This window comes from Pseudopodoces humilis, chromosome 26 (assembly GCF_049639895.1).
Source record: "Pseudopodoces humilis isolate 2021_Gansu_Grassland_sample_001 chromosome 26, ASM4963989v1, whole genome shotgun sequence".
Taxonomy (NCBI): Eukaryota; Metazoa; Chordata; class Aves; order Passeriformes; family Paridae; genus Pseudopodoces; species Pseudopodoces humilis.
The window spans coordinates 4,826,657-4,845,440 of record NC_142225.1 but is presented as its reverse complement, the minus strand read 5'-3'; the positions used below and the strand labels follow the sequence as shown (position 1 = coordinate 4,845,440).

At 46.8% G+C, this 18,784-nt stretch overlaps 1 protein-coding gene across 7 annotated transcripts in view; it reads right to left on the bottom strand.

Annotated features, from left to right (window-relative positions):
- Positions 1–18,314, bottom strand: part of RBBP5 (RB binding protein 5, histone lysine methyltransferase complex subunit) — a 44,358-nt gene extending 26,044 nt beyond the window's left edge. For 3 of the 7 annotated variants that reach the window (XM_088066950.1, XM_005529310.3, XM_014258201.2), the window contains exons 1-13: positions 18,234–18,314; positions 17,768–17,793; positions 17,123–17,295; positions 15,931–16,071; positions 14,406–14,568; positions 13,123–13,232; positions 12,888–13,007; positions 11,579–11,732; positions 11,414–11,485; positions 8,696–8,813; positions 7,533–7,602; positions 5,642–5,871; positions 3,531–3,608 (exon numbers count right to left, since the gene is read on the bottom strand). In XM_088066950.1, the coding sequence (XP_087923076.1) occupies positions 3,531–3,608; positions 5,642–5,871; positions 7,533–7,602; positions 8,696–8,813; positions 11,414–11,485; positions 11,579–11,732; positions 12,888–13,007; positions 13,123–13,232; positions 14,406–14,568; positions 15,931–16,071; positions 17,123–17,295; positions 17,768–17,793; positions 18,234–18,252 (1,474 nt within the window). In that variant the 5' untranslated portion in view covers positions 18,253–18,314. Of the gene's footprint in view, positions 1–3,204; positions 3,609–5,641; positions 5,872–7,532; positions 7,603–8,695; positions 8,814–11,413; positions 11,486–11,578; positions 11,733–12,887; positions 13,008–13,122; positions 13,233–14,405; positions 14,569–15,930; positions 16,072–17,122; positions 17,296–17,767; positions 17,794–17,972; positions 17,981–18,233 lie in introns of those variants that run through there. The other 4 variants (XM_005529309.3, XM_005529311.3, XM_088066948.1 and 1 more) reach the window with 3 other exon arrangements.
- Positions 18,315–18,784: the final 470 nt, after the last annotated feature.

Genomic DNA, 18,784 nt, shown 5'->3' with positions numbered 1-18,784 from the left:
GAAATAAATCCCCGGCTTTCCTGCACCAACAGCAAATCCACACCAAAAATCCTTCCAAACAGGGCTGGGAAAGGAGGGGGAAACGCAGAAAAGCCGGGAAAGGAATTTGGCTGCTGCATCGGGAATGTTCCAGAGGGATGGGGATGGGATTTCCCAGAGAGGAAGGAATTCCCAGCTCCACAGAAAACAAGGAATTAGGAAGAGCAGCTGAGTACAAAGTTAGAGTCAGCAGCCCCTGGCAGTGCTGAGCAAAAATGGGAATTAAAGATGAAATGGGAATTAAAAATTAAATGGGAATGAAAGATTAAACGGGAATTAAAAATTAAAGCGTTTTTCTGAGAGCGCCCCCTGCTCATCCAGCCCCTCCAACACGGAAAATCCAAGGATCCAGCACAGTTTGGAAGCCCAGGATTGGGATTCTCCTCGGAAATCCCAATCTTCAGGCTCCAGGCCATGATCCTTCCTCGTTTCTGTTGTTAATTTTATTAATTAGCAGTGATGGAAGCAATAATTAACATGAAATTAATGATCTCCAAACCAGCCCTGTGAGGATCCAGGTGATCCCTGCCATCCTTGGAAACACCCGAAAATCTTGGAAAATCCCCCCAAAAATTCCCCCCCTGAGGCAAATCCCACCCAAGGATGCTCCAATCCCGGATTTTTCCAGGTGGAAACATTCCCAGACAACATCCCCGAGGTTTTTCCATAAAAAATTCCCATTCCTGGAAGTAACAGAGACCAGGACAAGCAACAGTGAGGAGCTGAGCAGGAAGGAGAGGAAAAGAGGGAATAAATCACTCCCGGAAAGCCTAAAATCCACGGCAGCAGCTGCTGGAATCAAGGAAATGCAAAATTTGATCCATCAAATCCGACTTTGGAGCTGGTTTTTATCCCAGCTCTGAGCTCTGGGTTAAAATCTGGTTTAAAAATCATCACTGCAGCCGAAATTGTGCTCTCTGTGCTGGGCCTGGAGGAGCTTTTCCCAAAAAAAAAGGAAGGAAATTGGATAATGGGAAACGTTTGGGACTCAACAGAGGTAAAAGATGGCCAAAAAAAAAGGGAGAATCCCAATTTTTCCCTATTTGCTGCAGTTGTGAAGGAGGAACAATCCCAAATTTCTCCTGCTGTGCAGCCACTGGAGCTTAAAGAGTAATTAAAGTGGAATTAAAGTGGAACTAAAGTGGAATTTAAACTGGGATTAAACTGGGATTAAACTGGAATTTAACTGGAATTTAAACTGGAATTTAAACTGGAATTAAACTGGAATTAAACGGGAATTAAACTGGAATTAAACTGGAATTAAACTGGAATTTAAACTGGAATTAAACTGGAATTTAAACTGGAATTAAACTGGAATTAAACGGGAATTAAACTGGAATTAAACTGGAATTAAACTGGAATTTAAACTGGAATTAAACTGGAATTTAAACTGGAATTTAAACTGGAATTTAATTGGAATTTAAACTGGAATTTAACTGGAATTTAACTGGAATTAAACTGGAATTAAACGGGAATTAAACTGGAATTTAAACTGGAATTTAAACTGGAATTCAACTGGAATTTAAACTGGAATTAAACTGGAATTAAACGGGAATTAAACTGGAATTAAACTGGAATTAAACTGGAATTTAAACTGGAATTAAACTGGAATTTAAACTGGAATTTAAATTGGAATTAAAATTGGAATTAAAGCTGGAATTTAAACTGGGATTTAAACTGGGATTCAACTGCGATTCAACTGCAGCTCCTGGATTTTATCCCAGGGTTTTTTATCAACAAATCATTTTTGATGCTCCTTTTTCCCCTGTTCTGTCAACGCTGGCACAAAAAACCAGCGGAATCCTTTCCTATTCCCTCAAAAATCAACCCCAAACTTGGATATTTTCTTAAGAAATTAATGAAAACAATTAAAATAGTTATAAATTATAATTATATATATTATTATAGTATATAGTTTATGTATATGTGTATATAATATATATTATGTAATATATAATATATAATTGTATGTGTTCATTATATTATTAATATTTAATAATATTATAATTATATTATTATATAAAATATATGTATTATATATTACACATACATTATATTTTATATATTATATATTATATAATATATAATAAATTATATATGCATTATATCTTATGTATTATATATTATATAATTAATATATTATATATTATATTATATGTGTAAATATATTTTATATATTATATATATTATATATTACAGGTTTATTATATTATTATATACACATATATATTATATACACACTATATACATAATTATATCTATATTACTATAAATAATTATAAAATAATTATCATGTAACACATAACTCAATTATAATTAATAAAAAAAATCTACATATAATTATAATTATATAAAATAAATAAAATAATTATAATATTATTAATAATTATATAATTAATATATAATTATATATTTACACTAATTATAATATGATTGACAATTATATAATTAATACATATAATTATATACAATAATTATAATATGATTATTAATTATATAATTAATATATAATTATATATTTATACTAACTATAATAATTATATTAAAAAATACAAATTATAAATATAAAAATTAGATAAATAATAATTATTATAAATATAATTTATAAATATATAAGTTATATAAATAATTATAATAAATATAAATTATGAACATAAAAATTAGATTAATAATTATGATAAATATAATTTATAAATATATAAATTATATAAATAATTATGATAATAAATATAAATTATGAATATAAAAATTATATAAATAATAATTATGATAAATATCAATTATAAATATATAGATTATATAAATAATTATAATAATCAATATAAATTATGAACATAAAAATTAGATAAATAATAATTATGATAAATATAATTTATAAATATATAAATTATATAAATAATTATGATAATAAATATAAATTATGAATATAAAAATTATATAAATAATAATTATGATAAATATCAATTATAAATATATAGATTATATAAATAATTATAATAATCAATATAAATTATGAACATAAAATTATATAAATAATAATTATGATAAATATCAATTATAAATATATAAATTATATAAATAATAATTACAACAATAAATATATATCAAATAATTATCACTCCCACCCCAGCTCAGCACCCGCCAAACCCCAGCACCTCCCTCCATCCGTTTAACTCCAAATCCCTACGCTAAAAACACAGAAAAACCTCAAAAAAAAAAAACCCAATTTTGCCTCTCCTTGCCAGCAGCTGAGCAGGGCGGGAGGATTTTTGGGAATTTTGGGAATTTTGGGGAATTCTGGGAATCTAGCGAGGCCTGTAAGGAACGAGGGACGACAAAGCAAGGCCACCGAGGGGGTGGCGGCGGTTCCTTACCTGTCAGGGGCTGGCCCAGCTCCGCCTGCACCTTCCCCTTGGCCGCTCCTTCCAGAGGTAAAGAACCTCTGTCCCCTTTGTAGAGTTTCGGTTTAAATGGAGAATCTTTGTCTTTACCTTTTGATCCTTTGGGCCTGCCTGCTTGCTTCTTCTTGGATTTACCGTCGCCCTTGACGCCCAGCAGCGGGTGCACCTCTGGGAAAGGCGGGGTTCGGGGTCAGGTGTTGGGGGAAAATATATCGGGATTTGGGGCGGGGGATAACGGGATTGGGGTGAGGGGTGATGGAAGGGGGGCTGTGGTGGAGTTGTGGGTGAGTTGTGGTTTAAAATGTGGATTTGGGGTGAGTTATCCCTTAAAATGTGGGGGGAATGGGGATTTGGGGTGAGTTATCCCTTAAAATGTGGGGGGAATGGGGATTTGGGGTGAGTTATCCCTTAAAATGTGGGGGGAATTAAATTATGGGTCAGTTATCCCTTAAAATGTGGGGGGAATGGGGATTTGGGGCCAGTTATCCCTTAAAATGTGGGGGGAATTAAATTATGGGTCAGTTATCCCTTAAAATGTGGGGGAATGGGGATTTGGGGTGAGTTATCCCTTAAAATGTGGGGGGAATGGGGATTTGGGGTGAGTTATCCCTTAAAATGTGGGGGGAATGGGGATTTGGGGTCAGTTATCCCTTAAAATGTGGGGGGAATGGGGATTTGGGGTGAGTTATCCCTTAAAATGTGGGGGGAATTAAATTATGGGTCAGTTATCCCTTAAAATGTGGGGGGAATGGGGATTTGGGGTGAGTTATCCCTTAAAATGTGGGGGGAATTAAATTATGGGTCAGTTATCCCTTAAAATGTGGGGGGAATGGGGATTTGGGGCCAGTTATCCCTTAAAATGTGGGGGGAATGGGGATTTGGGGTGAGTTATCCCTTAAAATGTGGGGGGAATGGGGATTTGGGGTGAGTTATCCCTTAAAATGTGGGGGGAATTAAATTATGGGTCAGTTATCCCTTAAAATGTGGGGGAATGGGGATTTGGGGTGAATCATCCCTTAAAATGTGGGGGGAATTAAATTATGGGTCAGTTATCCCTTAAAATGTGGGGGGAATTAAATTATGGGTCAGTTATCCCTTAAAATGTGGGGGAATGGGGATTTGGGGTCAGTTATCCCTTAAAATGTGGGGGGAATTAAATTATGGGTCAGTTATCCCTTAAAATGTGGGGAGAATTAAATTATGGGTCAGTTATCCCTTAAAATGTGGGGGAAATGGGGATTTGGGGTGAGTCGTGATTTAAAATATGGGGAAATGAGGATTTGGGGTGAATCATCCCTTAAAATGTGGGGGAATGGGGATTTGGGGAGAGTTATGCCTTAAAATGTGTCCACAAGAAAATTCTGTGTGAGATAATCCCACAAAATGTGGGATCAGATCCCTCCCAACACCCTACAGCCCTGGAATCTTGGCACTGGATCCCTCCTGATGCCCTAAAACCCTGAAATCCTGGGATCAGGCTCCTCCCAATGCCCTAAACCCTGAAATCCTGCGGAGCCCGTCCAAAACCCCAAAACCCTTGAGATCAGATCTTTCCAAAAGCCCCAAAACCCTTGGGACTGGATCTCTCCCAAAGCCTCAAAACCCTTGGGACTGGATCCCTCTCAAACCCCAAAACCCTTGGGATCAAATCCCTCCCAAATCCCAAAACCCTTGGGATGGGCTCCCTCCCAAATCCCAAAACCCTTGGACTGGATCTTTCCCAAATCCCAAAACCCTTGGGACTGGATCTTTCCCAAACCCCAAAACCCCTGGGGACTGGATCTTTCCCAACATCCCCAAAACCCTTTGGATGGAGTCCCTCCCAAATCCCCAAAACCCTTGGGATAAGATCTTTCCCAAACCCCAAAACCCTTGGGATCGGATCCCTCCCAAACCCCAAAACCCTTGGGATTGGATCCCTCCCAAAGCCCCAAAACTGCTGGAATTGGATCCCTCTCAAACCCCAAAACCCTTGGGATGGGATCTTTCCCAAACCCCAAAACCCTTGGGATCAGATCTCTCCCAACATCCCAAAACCCTTTGGATGGAGTCCCTCCAAAATCCCAAAACCCTTGGGATGGGCTCCCTCCCAAATCCCCAGAACCGTTGGGATCGGATCCCTCCCAAATCCCTTGGGACGGGCTCCGCAGGCCCCCGAATCCCGGGAATCCACCCCCGAACCCCGGGAATCCGCCACCCACCGTCGTTGGGGACTCCCTGGAGCTCGATGTTGGTGGTTTTGGGTTTTTTCTTGGGGTTCTGGGGCCCCTCCGAGGAGCTGGGGCGCTTCTTCTCGGGGCCCAGCCCCTCGTCGGGCAGCGCGCTGGGCAGCGCGTCCGGGGGCGGCCCGTAGGGATTCTCCTCGGGATCCTCCACCTCCGGAGCGATGGGAAGGTAGAGCAGCGCCCGGGAATCCTCCAGCTCCTCGTCGCTGCGCCCGGAGAAACGCCGGGAATGCCGGGAATTGCCGTTGGTGGGGTGGGGGATGTTGGGTTTGGAATGGGTGGTGGGGATTGGAATGGGAATTTGGGGGTTTATAGAGGGAATGCTGGGGTTTGGAATGGGAATGTTGGGGTTTATAGAGGGAATTTTGGGGTTTGGAATGGGAATGTTGGGGTTTGGAATGGGAATGTTGGGGTTTATAGAGGGAATGTTGGGGTTTGGAATGGGAATGTTGGGGTTTGGAATGGGAATGTTGGGGTTTGGAATGGGAATTTTGGGGTTTATAGAGGGAATTCTGGGGTTTGGAATGGGAATTTTGGGGTTTGGAATGGGTGGTGGGGTTATAAAGGGAATTTTGGGGTTTATAGAGGGAATTCTGGGGTTTGGAATGGGAATGTTGGGGTTTGGAATGGGAATTTTGGGGTTTATAGAGGGAATGTTGGGGTTTGGAATGGGAATGTTGGGGTTATAAAGGGAATTTTGGGGTTTGGAATGGGAATGTTGGGGTTATAAAGGGAATTTTGGGGTTTATAGAGGGAATTCTGGGGTTTGAAGTGGGAATGTTGGGGTTTGGAATGGGAATTTTGGGGTTTATAGAGGGAATTCTGGGGTTTGGAATGGGAATGTTGGGGTTATAAAGGGAATTTTGGGGTTTGGAATGGGAATGTTGGGGTTATAAAGGGAATTTTGGGGTTTGGAATGGGAATGTTGGGGTTATAAAGGGAATTTTGGGGTTTGGAATGGGAATGTTGGGGTTTGGAATGGGAATGTTGGGGTTTGGAATGGGAATTTTGGGGTTTATAGAGGGAATTTTGGGGTTTGGAATGGGAATGTTGGGGTTTGGAATGGGAATTTTGGGGTTTGGAATGGGGGTGGTGGGGTTTATGAAGAGAATTTTGGGGTCTGTAGAGGGAATTTTGGGGTTTGGAATGGGAATGTTGGGGTTTGGAATGGGAATTTTGGGGTTTATAGAGGGAATTTTGGGGTTTATAAAGGGAATTTTGGGGTTTGGAATGGGGATGTTGTGGTTATAAAGGGAATTTTGGGGTTTATAAAGGGAATTTTGGGGTTTGGAATGGGAATTGGGGTTTGGAATGGGAATGTTGGGGTTGGATTGGGAATTTTGGGGTTTGGAATGGGAATTTTGGGGTTTATAAAGATTGTTGAGGTTTATAAAGGGAAATCTGGGGTTTATAGAGGGAATTTTGGGGTTATAAATGGAATTTTGGGGTTTGGAATGGGTGGTGGGGTTTATGAAGGGAATTTTGGGTTTATAGAGGGAATTTTGGGGTTCATAAAGGGAATTTTGAGGTTATAAATGGAATGTTTGGGTTATAAATGGAATTTTGGGGTTCATAAAGGGAATTTTGAGGTTACAAATGGAATTTTGGGGTTCATAAAGGGAATTTTGGGGTTACAAATGGAATTTTGGGGTTCATAAAGGGAATTTTGAGGTTATAAATGGAATTTTGGGGTTCATAAAGGGAATTTTGAGGTTATAAATGGATTTTTGGGGTCATAAAGGGAATGTTGTGGCTATAAAGGGAATTCTGGGTTTTGTAATGGGAATATTTAAGTGGAATGCTGGGAATGCTCCACAGAGGTTAATTAATTCCCGTTAATGAGGTTTTTGGCCCAGGGGCTCCACACCTGCTGCAGAAGGCGGCGATGGGATCCACGCTGGTCACGTCCACCTCCTCATCCTCCGCAGCATCGGCACCTGGGGCCCGGAAAAATGGGAATTAAAGGCAGGAAAAGCTCCTGGAGCGGTTCCTGCTACAGCAGAAAATAACCTGGGGTAATTGTTATTGCAGCAGGGAAAAACCCACTGGGATATTTCCACTTGAAGGACAAAACGAGCCTGAAATAATTTGTATTAAAGCGTAAAATAAACTTAAATATTTCCTGTTAAAGCAGAAAAAAAATAATTTAAAATTATTTGTATTAAAGCATTAAATAAACTTAAATATTTCCTATTAAAGCAAAAAAAAAACCAGAAATAATTTGTATTAAAGCATAAAAAAAATCTAAAATATTTCCTATTAAAGCAAAATAAAACCCACCCTGAAATAATTTGTATTAAAGCATAAAACAAAGTTAAATATTTCCTATTAAAGCAGAAAAAAAAATAATTAAAATTATTTGTATTAAAGCATGAAACATTAAACTTAAATATTTCCCATTAAAGCAAAAAAAACTGAAATAATTTGTATTAAAGCATGAAACAAACTTAAATATTTCCTATTAAAGAAAAAAAAAAACCCTGAAATAATTTGTATTAAAGCACAAAATAAACTTAAATATTTCCTATTAAAGCAGAATAAAAATACTTAAAATTATTTGTATTAAAGGATGAAACAAATCTAAAATATTTCCTATTAAAGCAAAAAAACCAACCCTGAAATAATGTGTATTAAAGCATAAAACAAAATTAAATATTTCCTATTAAAGCAGAATGGGAATTTTAATTAAAATTGTATTTCTATTTTATTTAGAAATAAAATATTTCCCATTAAAGCAAAATACAAAATTTAATAGTTCTCATTAAAAAAAAACCCTAAAATAATTCCTATTAAAATAGAAAATCCAATTTAATTTAATTTGCTCAAATCCAATTAATTAAATTCTGGGAAGCATTAAAGTCTGCAAAAAGTAGAGCCAGGAAAAATCCTCATTCCCATCGTTTTTCACATCCCAGGATTTTTTCTTTTTCCTTGTTTTTGGGCACCACCAGGTGGCCAGGAGGGATCCAGAGGATCCCAGGGAAAGCTGGGAATTCCCTGGGAATTCCCTGGGAATGGTTTGGGCAGCACCTGTCTGCTCTGGCTCGCTCTTATCCTCGTCCTCGATGTCGAATTCCGATTCCCGCTCCTCGTATTCCACGTTTTCATCCAGCTCCTTGAAATCGGGGGCAAAAGCGCTCCAGTTTTCCTGGGAAAAAAGGTAAAAAAAGCAGTTTTGGTTTAAACAGCACCGGATTCCTTGGATCCCACAAATTCCAAGGAATTAAATATCCTGGAGGGGGTTTAAAATATGGATCTGGCATTTGGGGATAAGGGAGAGAGCTGGGAATGGCTGGAATTGGTGAACTGGGAATGGCTGGAATTGGTTGAGTTGGGAATGGCTGGAATTGGTGAACTGGGAATGGCTGGAATTGGTTGAGTTGGGAATGGCTGGAATTGGTGAGCTGGGAATGGCTGGAATTGGTGAACTGGGAATAACTGGAATTGGTGAGCTGGGAATGGCTGGAATTGGTGAACTGGGAATGGCTGGAATTGGTGAGCTGGGAATGGCTGGAATTGGTGAACTGGGAATGGCTGGAATTGGTTGAGTTGGGAATGGCTGGAATTGGTGAGCTGGGAATGGCTGGAATTGGTGAACTGGGAATGGCTGGAATTGGTTGAGCTGGGAATGGCTGGAATTGGTGAACTGGGAATAACTGGAATTGGTGAGCTGGGAATGGCTGGAATTGGTGAACTGGGAATAACTGGAATTGGTGAGCTGGGAATGGCTGGAATTGGTGAACTGGGAATAACTGGAATTGGTGAGCTGGGAATGGCTGGAATTGGTTGAGTTGGGAATGGCTGGAATTGGTGAACTGGGAATGGCTGGAATTGGTTGAGTTGGGAATAACTGGAATTGGTGAACTGGGAATGGCTGGAATTGGTTGAGTTGGGAATGGCTGGAATTGGTGAACTGGGAATGGCTGGAATTGGTGAACTGGGAATGGCTGGAATTGGTTGAGTTGGGAATGGCTGGAATTGGTGAACTGGGAATGGCTGGAATTGGTGAGCTGGGAATGGCTGGAATTGGTTGAGTTGGGAATGGCTGGAATTGGTTGAGTTGGGAATGGCTGGAATTGGTGAACTGGGAATGGCTGGAATTGGTGAACTGAGAATAACTGGAATTGGTGAACTGGGAATGGCTGGAATTGGTTGAGTTGGGAATGGCTGGAATTGGTTGAGTTGGGAATGGCTGGAATTGGTGAACTGGGAATGGCTGGAATTGGTGAGTTGGGAATGGCTGGAATTGGTGAGTTGGGAATGGCTGGAATTGGTGAGTTGGGAATGGCTGGAATTGGTGAGCTGGGAATGGCTGGAATTGGTGAACTGGGAATGGCTGGAATTGGTTGAGTTGGGAATGGCTGGAATTGGTGAGCTGGGAATGGCTGGAATTGGCTGAGTTGGGAATAACTGGAATTGGTGAGCTGGGAATGGCTGGAATTGGTGAGCTGGGAATAACTGGAATTGGTGAGCTGGGAATGGCTGGAATTGGTTGAGTTGGGAATGGCTGGAATTGGTGAACTGGGAATGGCTGGAATAGGTTGAGTTGGGAATAACTGGAACTGGTGAACTGGGAATGGCTGGAACTGGTGAACTGGGAATGGCTGGAATTGGTGAACTGGGAATGGCTGGAATTGGTGAGCTGGGAATGGCTGGAATTGGTGAACTGGGAATGGCTGGAATTGGTTGAGTTGGGAATGGCTGGAATTGGTGAGTTGGGAATGGCTGGAATTGGTGAGCTGGGAATGGCTGGAATTGGTGAGCTGGGAATGGCTGGAATTGGTGAACTGGGAATGGCTGGAATTGGTGAGCTGGGAAGGTTTTTCCAACCGGAATTATTCTGTTCTGCAATCTCACTGAAATCCCATAAAAACACCAAAAATCAAGGAAAAATCCCATAAATGCACGGAAAATCCAACCTCCTTTAGGTCCATGGAAAACAAGAGGCTGGATAAATGAATTCCAATGAAAATCCAGCATCAAAATATTCCTTAAATATTGCAGTGGACATGGCAAACCCCAGCTGAGGGTTCACATCCTGGAATTACAGGAGGGGGTAATTCCATGGAAAATGTCCCTGGGATGGAGTTTAAGGATGAATCCAAAGCTGAGCTGGAGTTTGAGCTCAAAATCACAAATTAAAATGAAGCAGGAAAAGCCAAAAATGTGTTGGAATGGGAATTCCTCAAGGATTTAAACACACAAAAAATGAGTCCGTGGGGAATGATGGAATTCCAGACTGGTTTGGGTGGAAAGGGAGCTTCAATCCCATCCCATTCCATAGGCAGGGACATTTCCCCATCCCAGGGTGCCCCAGCCTGGCCTGGGACACTCCCAGGGATGGGGCAGCCACGGATTCTCCGGGAATTTCCAAGCTGGGAATGAGTCAGGAATGCTGAAACTGGGAGTCTTTATGGAATCATGGAATGGTTTGGGTGGGATCATCCCATTCCCACCCCGGCCATGGGCTGGGACACTTTCCATGATCCCAGGTTGTTCCAAGCCCCATCCAACCTCGGGGACTCGCAGGGATGGGGCAGCCATGGATTCCCAGTCCCTGGGAAGGATTTATTCCCAATATCCCACCCAAACCAGCACCAGGAATCCTGGAATGCTTTGGGGGCTGGAAGGAATCATCAGCCCCACACTTCTCCCTATCCCAGATCGCTCCAACTCCAGGGATGGAGCAACCAAAATCCCTCAGGGCAGGCGCCATTCCCAAGGGAACGATCCCAAAGCCTCACTCACCACCTGGTTCTGAGCCCATATGGAAACCACCCCGCTGGAAATGGAGGCGATGATGGGCCGCACCGGATGCCACTGCAACCAACCAGAGGACACAAAAACCCCTCAAAATGAGCCGAAACGGGGCCTCATTCCCAAATCCCGAGGAGAGCCGGGGGGTTTCCGTACTGCCACGTCCAGCAGGAGCTCGCCGCGCGTTCCGTGCAGGATTTTCACCAGGTTGCCGATGCTCTTCTCCCAGATGTAGAGCGCGTGCTGCCGCGCCGAGCCCGCCACGATGTACTCGCCGTCCCCCGAGAAGCAGCACTTCTTCCAGGGGGTCCTGCAGCCAGGGAAAATCGTGGATCAGGGAATTGGTTTGGGATCAGGGAGATGAGGTTTTCTCTCCCTCCCACTTTGTGTTTAGAGTTGAAGCTGTTCCAAATCCCGGATGAGGATTTGCATCCTTAGCGTGGGATGTGGGATGGGAACCCGGCCACATGGGGTAGGGAATATACCGAGTGGAAAAAAAGCCATTGGGATCATTGATCCAACCCCCAGCCCTGCACAGGCCCCCAGAATCCCCCTCGGTGCCAAAACCTCCCACTGCCTTTGGGGTCTGACAATTCCATGGGAAACCTTTTCCAGTGGCTGAGCAGCCAGGGAAAAGCAGCCATGCCTGTGCCTGTCCCTGTTCCCCAAATCCTGCAGCCACCCCTGTGCCTGTCCCTGTTCCCCAAATCCCATCCCTGTGCCTGTCCCTGTTCCCCAAATCCCTCCCTGTGCCCTCACCTGTTCCCTAAATCCATTCCTGTTCCCAAATCTCTCCCTGTGCCCTCACATGTTCCCTAAATCCATTCCTGGTCCCAAACCCCTCCCTGATCCCAAACCCCTCCCTGTTCCCAAACCCCTCCCTGATCCCAAACCCCTCTCTGATCCCAAATTCCTCCCTGTTCCCTCCCTGATCCCAAACCCCTCCCTGATCCCAAATCCTCCCTGATCCCAAACCCTGTTCCTGTTCCCTCCCTGATCCCAAACCCTGTTCGTGTTCCCTCCCTGATCCCAAACCCCTCCCTGATCCCAAACCCTGTTCCTGTTCCCTCCCTGATCCCAAACCCTCCCTGATCCCAAACCCCTCCCTGATCCCAAACCCTGTTCCTGTTCCCTCCCTGATCCCAAACCCCTCCCTGATCCCAAACCCTGTTCCTGTTCCCTCCCTGATCCCAAACCCCTCCCTGATCCCAAACCCTGTTCCTGTTCCCTCCCTGATCCCAAACCCTGTTCCTGTTCCCTCCCTGATCCCAAACCCCTCCCTGATCCCAAACCCTGTTCCTGTTCCCTCCCTGATCCCAAACCCTGTTCCTGTTCCCTCCCTGATCCCAAACCCCTCCCTGATCCCAAACCCTGTTCCTGTTCCCTCCCTGATCCCAAACCCCTCCCTGATCCCAAACCCTGTTCCTGTTCCCTCCCTGATCCCACTCCCTCCCCGTTCCCTCACCTGTTGACCAGGTCCTGCAGTTTCTGCATGGGCTCGGGCTCGCCGTCGCGCCCGCAGGTGAGGATCTCCCGCCCGTCGTACACGCGGATGATCCGGTCGGCCGTGTTGATCAGGAAGCAGCTGCAGGAAAATGGGGATGAATCCGTGAGAAGCCGTTAAAGATCCCATCCCATGGAGGAGCTGGGGGCTGCGAGCAGCTCCCTGCGGGTTTGGGATCGGCCCCGGAGGCGCTCACCTCCCTTTGCGGGCGAACTCGATGGATTTAATGGCCGTGGTGTTGCTGGTCCCTGTGGTCACTCTGAAGGAAGCAACAAGATCCTGAGTGTCTGTTTTTAAGACCAAGATCTGAAGATTGAGCAGACAGAGAACAATCAGTGGCTTCACCTGAAACAGAGCCCTGGGAGCCCACCCGGGGACACTGCGGGAGCTGCTGAGACACAAACGCCAGGAAAACATCCCAAAAACGCGTCAAAAACAGGGTCAGACAAAGATCCCAGAATTCCTGAGGTTGGAAAACCCCTCCAGGATCATCAAGAAATCCCTCACCTGTTCCCCAAACCCTTCAGTCACCTCTGCACCTGTCCCTGTTCCCCACCCCTGTGCCTGTCCCTGTTCCCAAACCCATCCCTGTGCCCCTCTCCTCTTCCAAATCCCATTCCTGTGTCCCTCACCTCCTCCCTAAATCCATTCCTGCTCCCCAAACCTATCCCTGTGCCTATCCCTGTTCCCAAACCCATTCCTGTGTCCCTCTCCTCTTCTCTAAATCCATTCCTGTTCCCCAAATCCCATCGCTGTGCCCCTCACCTCTTCCCTAAATCTATTCCTGCTCCCCAAATCCATCCCTGTGCCCCTCTCCTCTTCCCAATCCCATCCCTGTGCCCCTGACCTCTTCCCTAAATCCATTCCTGTTCCCAAACCCCATCCATGCCCCTCACCTCTTCCCTAAATCCATCCCTGTTCACAAATCCCATCCCTGTGCCCCTCACCTTTTCCCTAAATCCATCCCTGTGCCACTCTCCTCTTCCCAATCCCATCCCTGTGCCCCTCACCTCTTCCCTAAATCCATCCCTGTTCACAAATCCCATCCCTGTGCCCCTCTCCTCTTTCCAATCCCATCCCTGTGCCCCTGACCTCTTCCCTAAATCCATTCCGGTTCCCCAAACCCCTCCCTGTTCCCCAAACCCCTTCCTCTGCCCCTCATCTGTTCTCTAAATCCATCCCTGTGCTCCTCACCTCTTCCCTAAATCCATTCCTGCTCCCCAAACCCATTCCTGTGCCCCTGATCTCTTCCCAAATCCCATCCCTGTGCCCCTGACCTGTTCCCAAACCCCCTCCTGTGCCCCTGACCTGTTCCCAAATCCCATCCCTGTGCCCCTCACCCATCAATCCCCACCCGGAGCACCGAGCGCCCCCAGGAATTCCTCGGACACCCCAAACCTCCCTGATCACTTCCACAGCCTGAGGCCCTCCCCTTTTCCAGAGGGCAATTCCCGGAGGGGCCCGGGGAGCGGGGCTGACCTTGCCCTTGGCGTTCCCGGTGTAGATGTATTCCCCTCTCCGGTCAAACGACGCCACCACGTTGAGGTCGGAGTCGTCGTCCACGGGCAGCACCACGTGCTTGGAGTCGGAGAGCGTCAGCATCACCGGGGCCGACTTCATGGGACACACCAGCACCCTGTTCCTGCCAAACACGGGAAACCGGGAATGGCTTCCTCTGGAAAGGGAGCTCCAGGTGCAGAGCGACAAAAAAGCGTCCAGGAGTTCAGGGTATCCGGGATTTCCAGCATAAAAAACATCCATCTGGAGTGAGGAATTCAGGGTATCCAGGATTTCCAGCATAAAAAATATCCAGCTGGAGTGAGGAATTCAGGGTATCCAGGATTTCCAGCATAAAAAATATCCAGCTGGAGTGAGGAGTTCAGGGTATCCAGGATTTCCAGCATAAAAAACATCCAGCTGGAGTGAGGAATTCAGGGTATCCAGGATTTCCAGCATAAAAAACATCCAGCTGGAGTGAGGAATTCAGGGTATCCAGGATTTCCAGCATAAAAAATATCTAGCTGGAGTGAGGAGTTCAGGGTATCCAGGATTTCCAGCATAAAAAATATCCAGCTGGAGTGAGGAATTCAGGGTATCCAGGATTTCCAGCATAAAAAATATGCAGCTGGAGTGAGGAATTCAGGGTATCCAGGATTTCCAGCATAAAAAATATCCAGCTGGAGTGAGGAATTCAGGGTATCCAGGATTTCCAGCATAAAAAATATCCAGCTGGAGTGAGGGATTCAGGGTATCCAGGATTTCCAGCATAAAAAATATCCAGCTGGAGTGAGGAGTTCAGGATATGTTGGAAAAGGATTTCCAGCAAAAAAGACATTGGGCTAGAGCAAGGAATTCAGGGTATCCTGTAAAAGGGTTTCCAGAAAAAAAAAATACAGCTGGATTGAGGAGTTCAAGGTATCTTGGAGAAGGATTTCCACATAAAAACATTGAGCTGGATTGAGGAATTCAGGATATGTTGGAAAACGATTTCCAGAAACAAAAGTATTGAACTGGATTGAGGAATTCAGGATATTTTGGAAAAGGATTTCTAGAAATAAAAGTATTGAACTGGATCGAGGAATTCAGGATATCCTGGAAAAGGATTTCCAGCATAAACAGCATCCAGCTGGATTGAGGAATTCAGGATATCTCAGAAAATGATTTCCAGCAAAACAAGCATTGAGCTGGATCGAGGAACTCAGGATATCCTGGAAAAGGATTTCCAGCAAAACAAGCATTGAGCTGGATCAAGGAATTCAGGATATCCTGGAAAAGGATTTCCAGCATAAAAAACATCCAGCTGGATCGAGGAATTCAGGATATTCCTGTTTTTGCCGCCTCATTTTCCATACTCAGACATCAAAACCAATTTCAGCTGGATTTTAACCTCCCTCCCTCCTCCGAGTTCGCGCAGGGATTTTACACCCAAGGAGACATTCCCACACCGATTCCCAGGAATTTCCTGCCATCCCAGAAAGCCGGGGGGGCAGCAGGAGGCACTTACTGGTCGCGGGGGTGGTACTGCACTTTGAGGATGGGCGAGGGGAAGCGGAAGCGCTGGTCGCAGTCCCCGGACAGCACGTCCCACTGCGACACGATGTTGTCGGTGGAGGCACTCACCAGCTTGTGCCCGTCCCGGCTCCAGCTGCGGCACAGGGAGGGAATTCCCGGGAAGTTATTCCTTGGAAGGGGTAAATGGGGCTGGGGGGAAAAGGAGCTTGGGAATTCCCGGGGAAGTTATTCCTTGGAAGGGGTAAATGGGGCTAGGTGGGAAGGAGCTCGGGGAATTCCCAATAAAGTCATTAAAGGTCAGGGGTAAAAGGAGCTCAAGGAATTCCCAGGGGAGTTATTCCTTGGAAGGGTTAAATGGGGCTGGGGGGAAAAAGAGCTCAGGGAATTCCCAGGGAAGTTATTCCTTGGAAGGGTTAAATGGGGCTCAGGGAATTCCCAATAAAGTCATTAAAGGTCAAGGGTAAAAGGAGCTCAAGGAATTCCCAATAGTGATTCCTTAAACGTGGGAAAAGAAGCTCAGGGAATTCCCATTAAAGTCATTCCTTAAGGGGAGAAAAGGAACTCAGGAATTCCCAGGGAAGTTATTCCTTAAAGGGGGAAAGGAACTTGGGAATTCCCGGGAAGTTATTCCTTGGAAGGGGTAAATGGGGCAGGGGGGAAAGGAGCTTGGGAATTCCCAGTAGTTATTCCTTAAAGGGGGAAAGGAGCTTGGGAATTCCCAGGGGAGTTATTCCTTGAAAGGGTTAAATGGGGCTGGGGGGAAAAAGAGCTCAGGGAATTCCCAGGGAAGTTATTCCTTGGAAGGGTTAAATGGGGCTCAGGGAATTCCCAATAAAGTCATTAAAGGTCAAGGGTAAAAGGAGCTCAAGAAATTCCCAATAGTTATTCCCTAAAAGGGAAAAGGAGCTCGGGAATTCCCAGGGGATTCCCTGGATGGAATTCCCTGGGGATTCCCTGGATGCAATTCCCTGGGGATTCCCTGGATGGAATTCCCTGGAATTCCCTGAGGATTCCCTGGGGATTCCCTGGCTGGAATTCCCTGGATGTAATTCCCTGGGGATTCCCTGGCTGGAATTCCCTGGATGTAATTCCCTGGGGATTCCCTGGCTGGAATTCCCTGGATGTAATTCCCTGGGGATTCCCTGGCTGGAATTCCCTGGAATTCCCGAGGATTCCCGGCTCACCAGAGGGAGCAGACGGGGTGGATGTGGGCGCTGATGATCTTGGCGATGCCGCGGGTCAGGAAGTCCCAGATGACGATCCTGCCGTCGTTGCAGCCCACGGCCAGCAGCGTGCCCCAGCGGTTGAAGGTGCACGTCAGGGCCATGCTGATGCAGTCCAGGGTCCCGTCAGCCTCCTGCCGGGACAGCGGGGACCGGACACGGCCGTGAGAACCGGACACGGCCGTGAGAACCGGAGAGAGCCGTGAGAACCGGAGAGAGCCGTGAGAACCGGGCACGGCCATGAGAACCGGGCACGGCCATGAGAACCGGCCAGAGCCGGCCAGACCTGGGGGGGGACCCGGTGGGACCCAGCCAGACACGGGGGGACCCAGCCCGAGCCGGGGGGACCCAGCCAGACCCAGCCAGACCTGGGGGAACCCGCTCAGACCCGGTGACACCTGCTCAGACCCAGCCAGACCCGGTAAGACCCAGCTCGGACTCGCCGAGACCTGCTCAGACCCGGTGGGACCCAGCCAGACCCAGTGGGACCCGCTCGGACCCGGTGGGACCCTCTCAGACCCAGCCAGCCCCGGTGGGACCCGCTCGAAGCCGCTCAGGCCGCCCGGGGAGGGCTCGGGGGCGGCTGCGGGCCGGGAGCGCCGTTACCTCGGGGTAGTTCTGGCCGAAGGACTCTGCAGAGGAAGGGGAAGGCGGCGGCTGAGCGAGAGGCGGCCCCGGTACCGAACCCGTTCCGGTACCGAACCCGCGCCGGTACCGGCCCCGCCCGGCTCGGCCCAGCCCCGCTCCCTGCTCATTCCCATTCCCAGCCGCGCCTCCTCCGCTTCCCGTTCCCACCGCATCCCGTTCGCACCGAGCAGCTCCAGGCTCGCCCCCGCCGCCCCCGTTCCCAGCTCCCTCCCCATTCCCATTCCCATTCCCATTCCCGCCACCTGCCGGTCCCGCAGCGCCGCCCTCGCACCCCGTTCCCGCTACCATTCCCGCTCCACTCCCGCCCCCATTCCCAGTCCCATTCCCGGTCCCATTCCCGGTCCCATTCCCGCTCCGCTCCCGCCCCCGTTCCCGGTCCCATTCCCGCCCCCATTCCCGGTGCTATTCCCGTTCCCGCTCGCACCGAGCAGCTCCAGGTTCATCGCGCCGCCGATCCCGCTCCCTCCGCTCCCGTCGCCGAAGGACCCCGCGGGGCCCTGCCCGGCGCCGCCCCGCGCCGTTCGCCTGACCAACCGCCGCTCCTTTCCTCCGCCCCCGCAGCGCCTTCCGGCGCCTTCCGGGCCGGCTCCGCCCGCCGTTCCCAGCGGGCTCGGGCAGCGGCACCGCTCGCTCCCGGGGCGGCGGCGGGAACGGGAACGGGAACGGGCGGCGCGGATCAGGCAGCGCGGAGGGCAGCCCCGGCGCGGCGCGCGGAAGGGGCCGGGTGGGCCCCGCGGCAGCGCAGAAAGGTTCCGGGTACGGGGAGCGACCCGCAGGGGGCGCTAATAAAGGAGCACTAATAATTAAAATAATTAAAATAATTCTTATTATTCTAATAATTAGCTAAAATAGCAAGGGGAATCTGGGCCCTTGCGGGTATTGCCTGGATTTCTACTGGATAGAGCTGGCTGCTTTTGGAAAAAAAAGGGAAAAAGAAATAAATAAAAGAAAAATAAAAGAAAAAATTTAAAACAA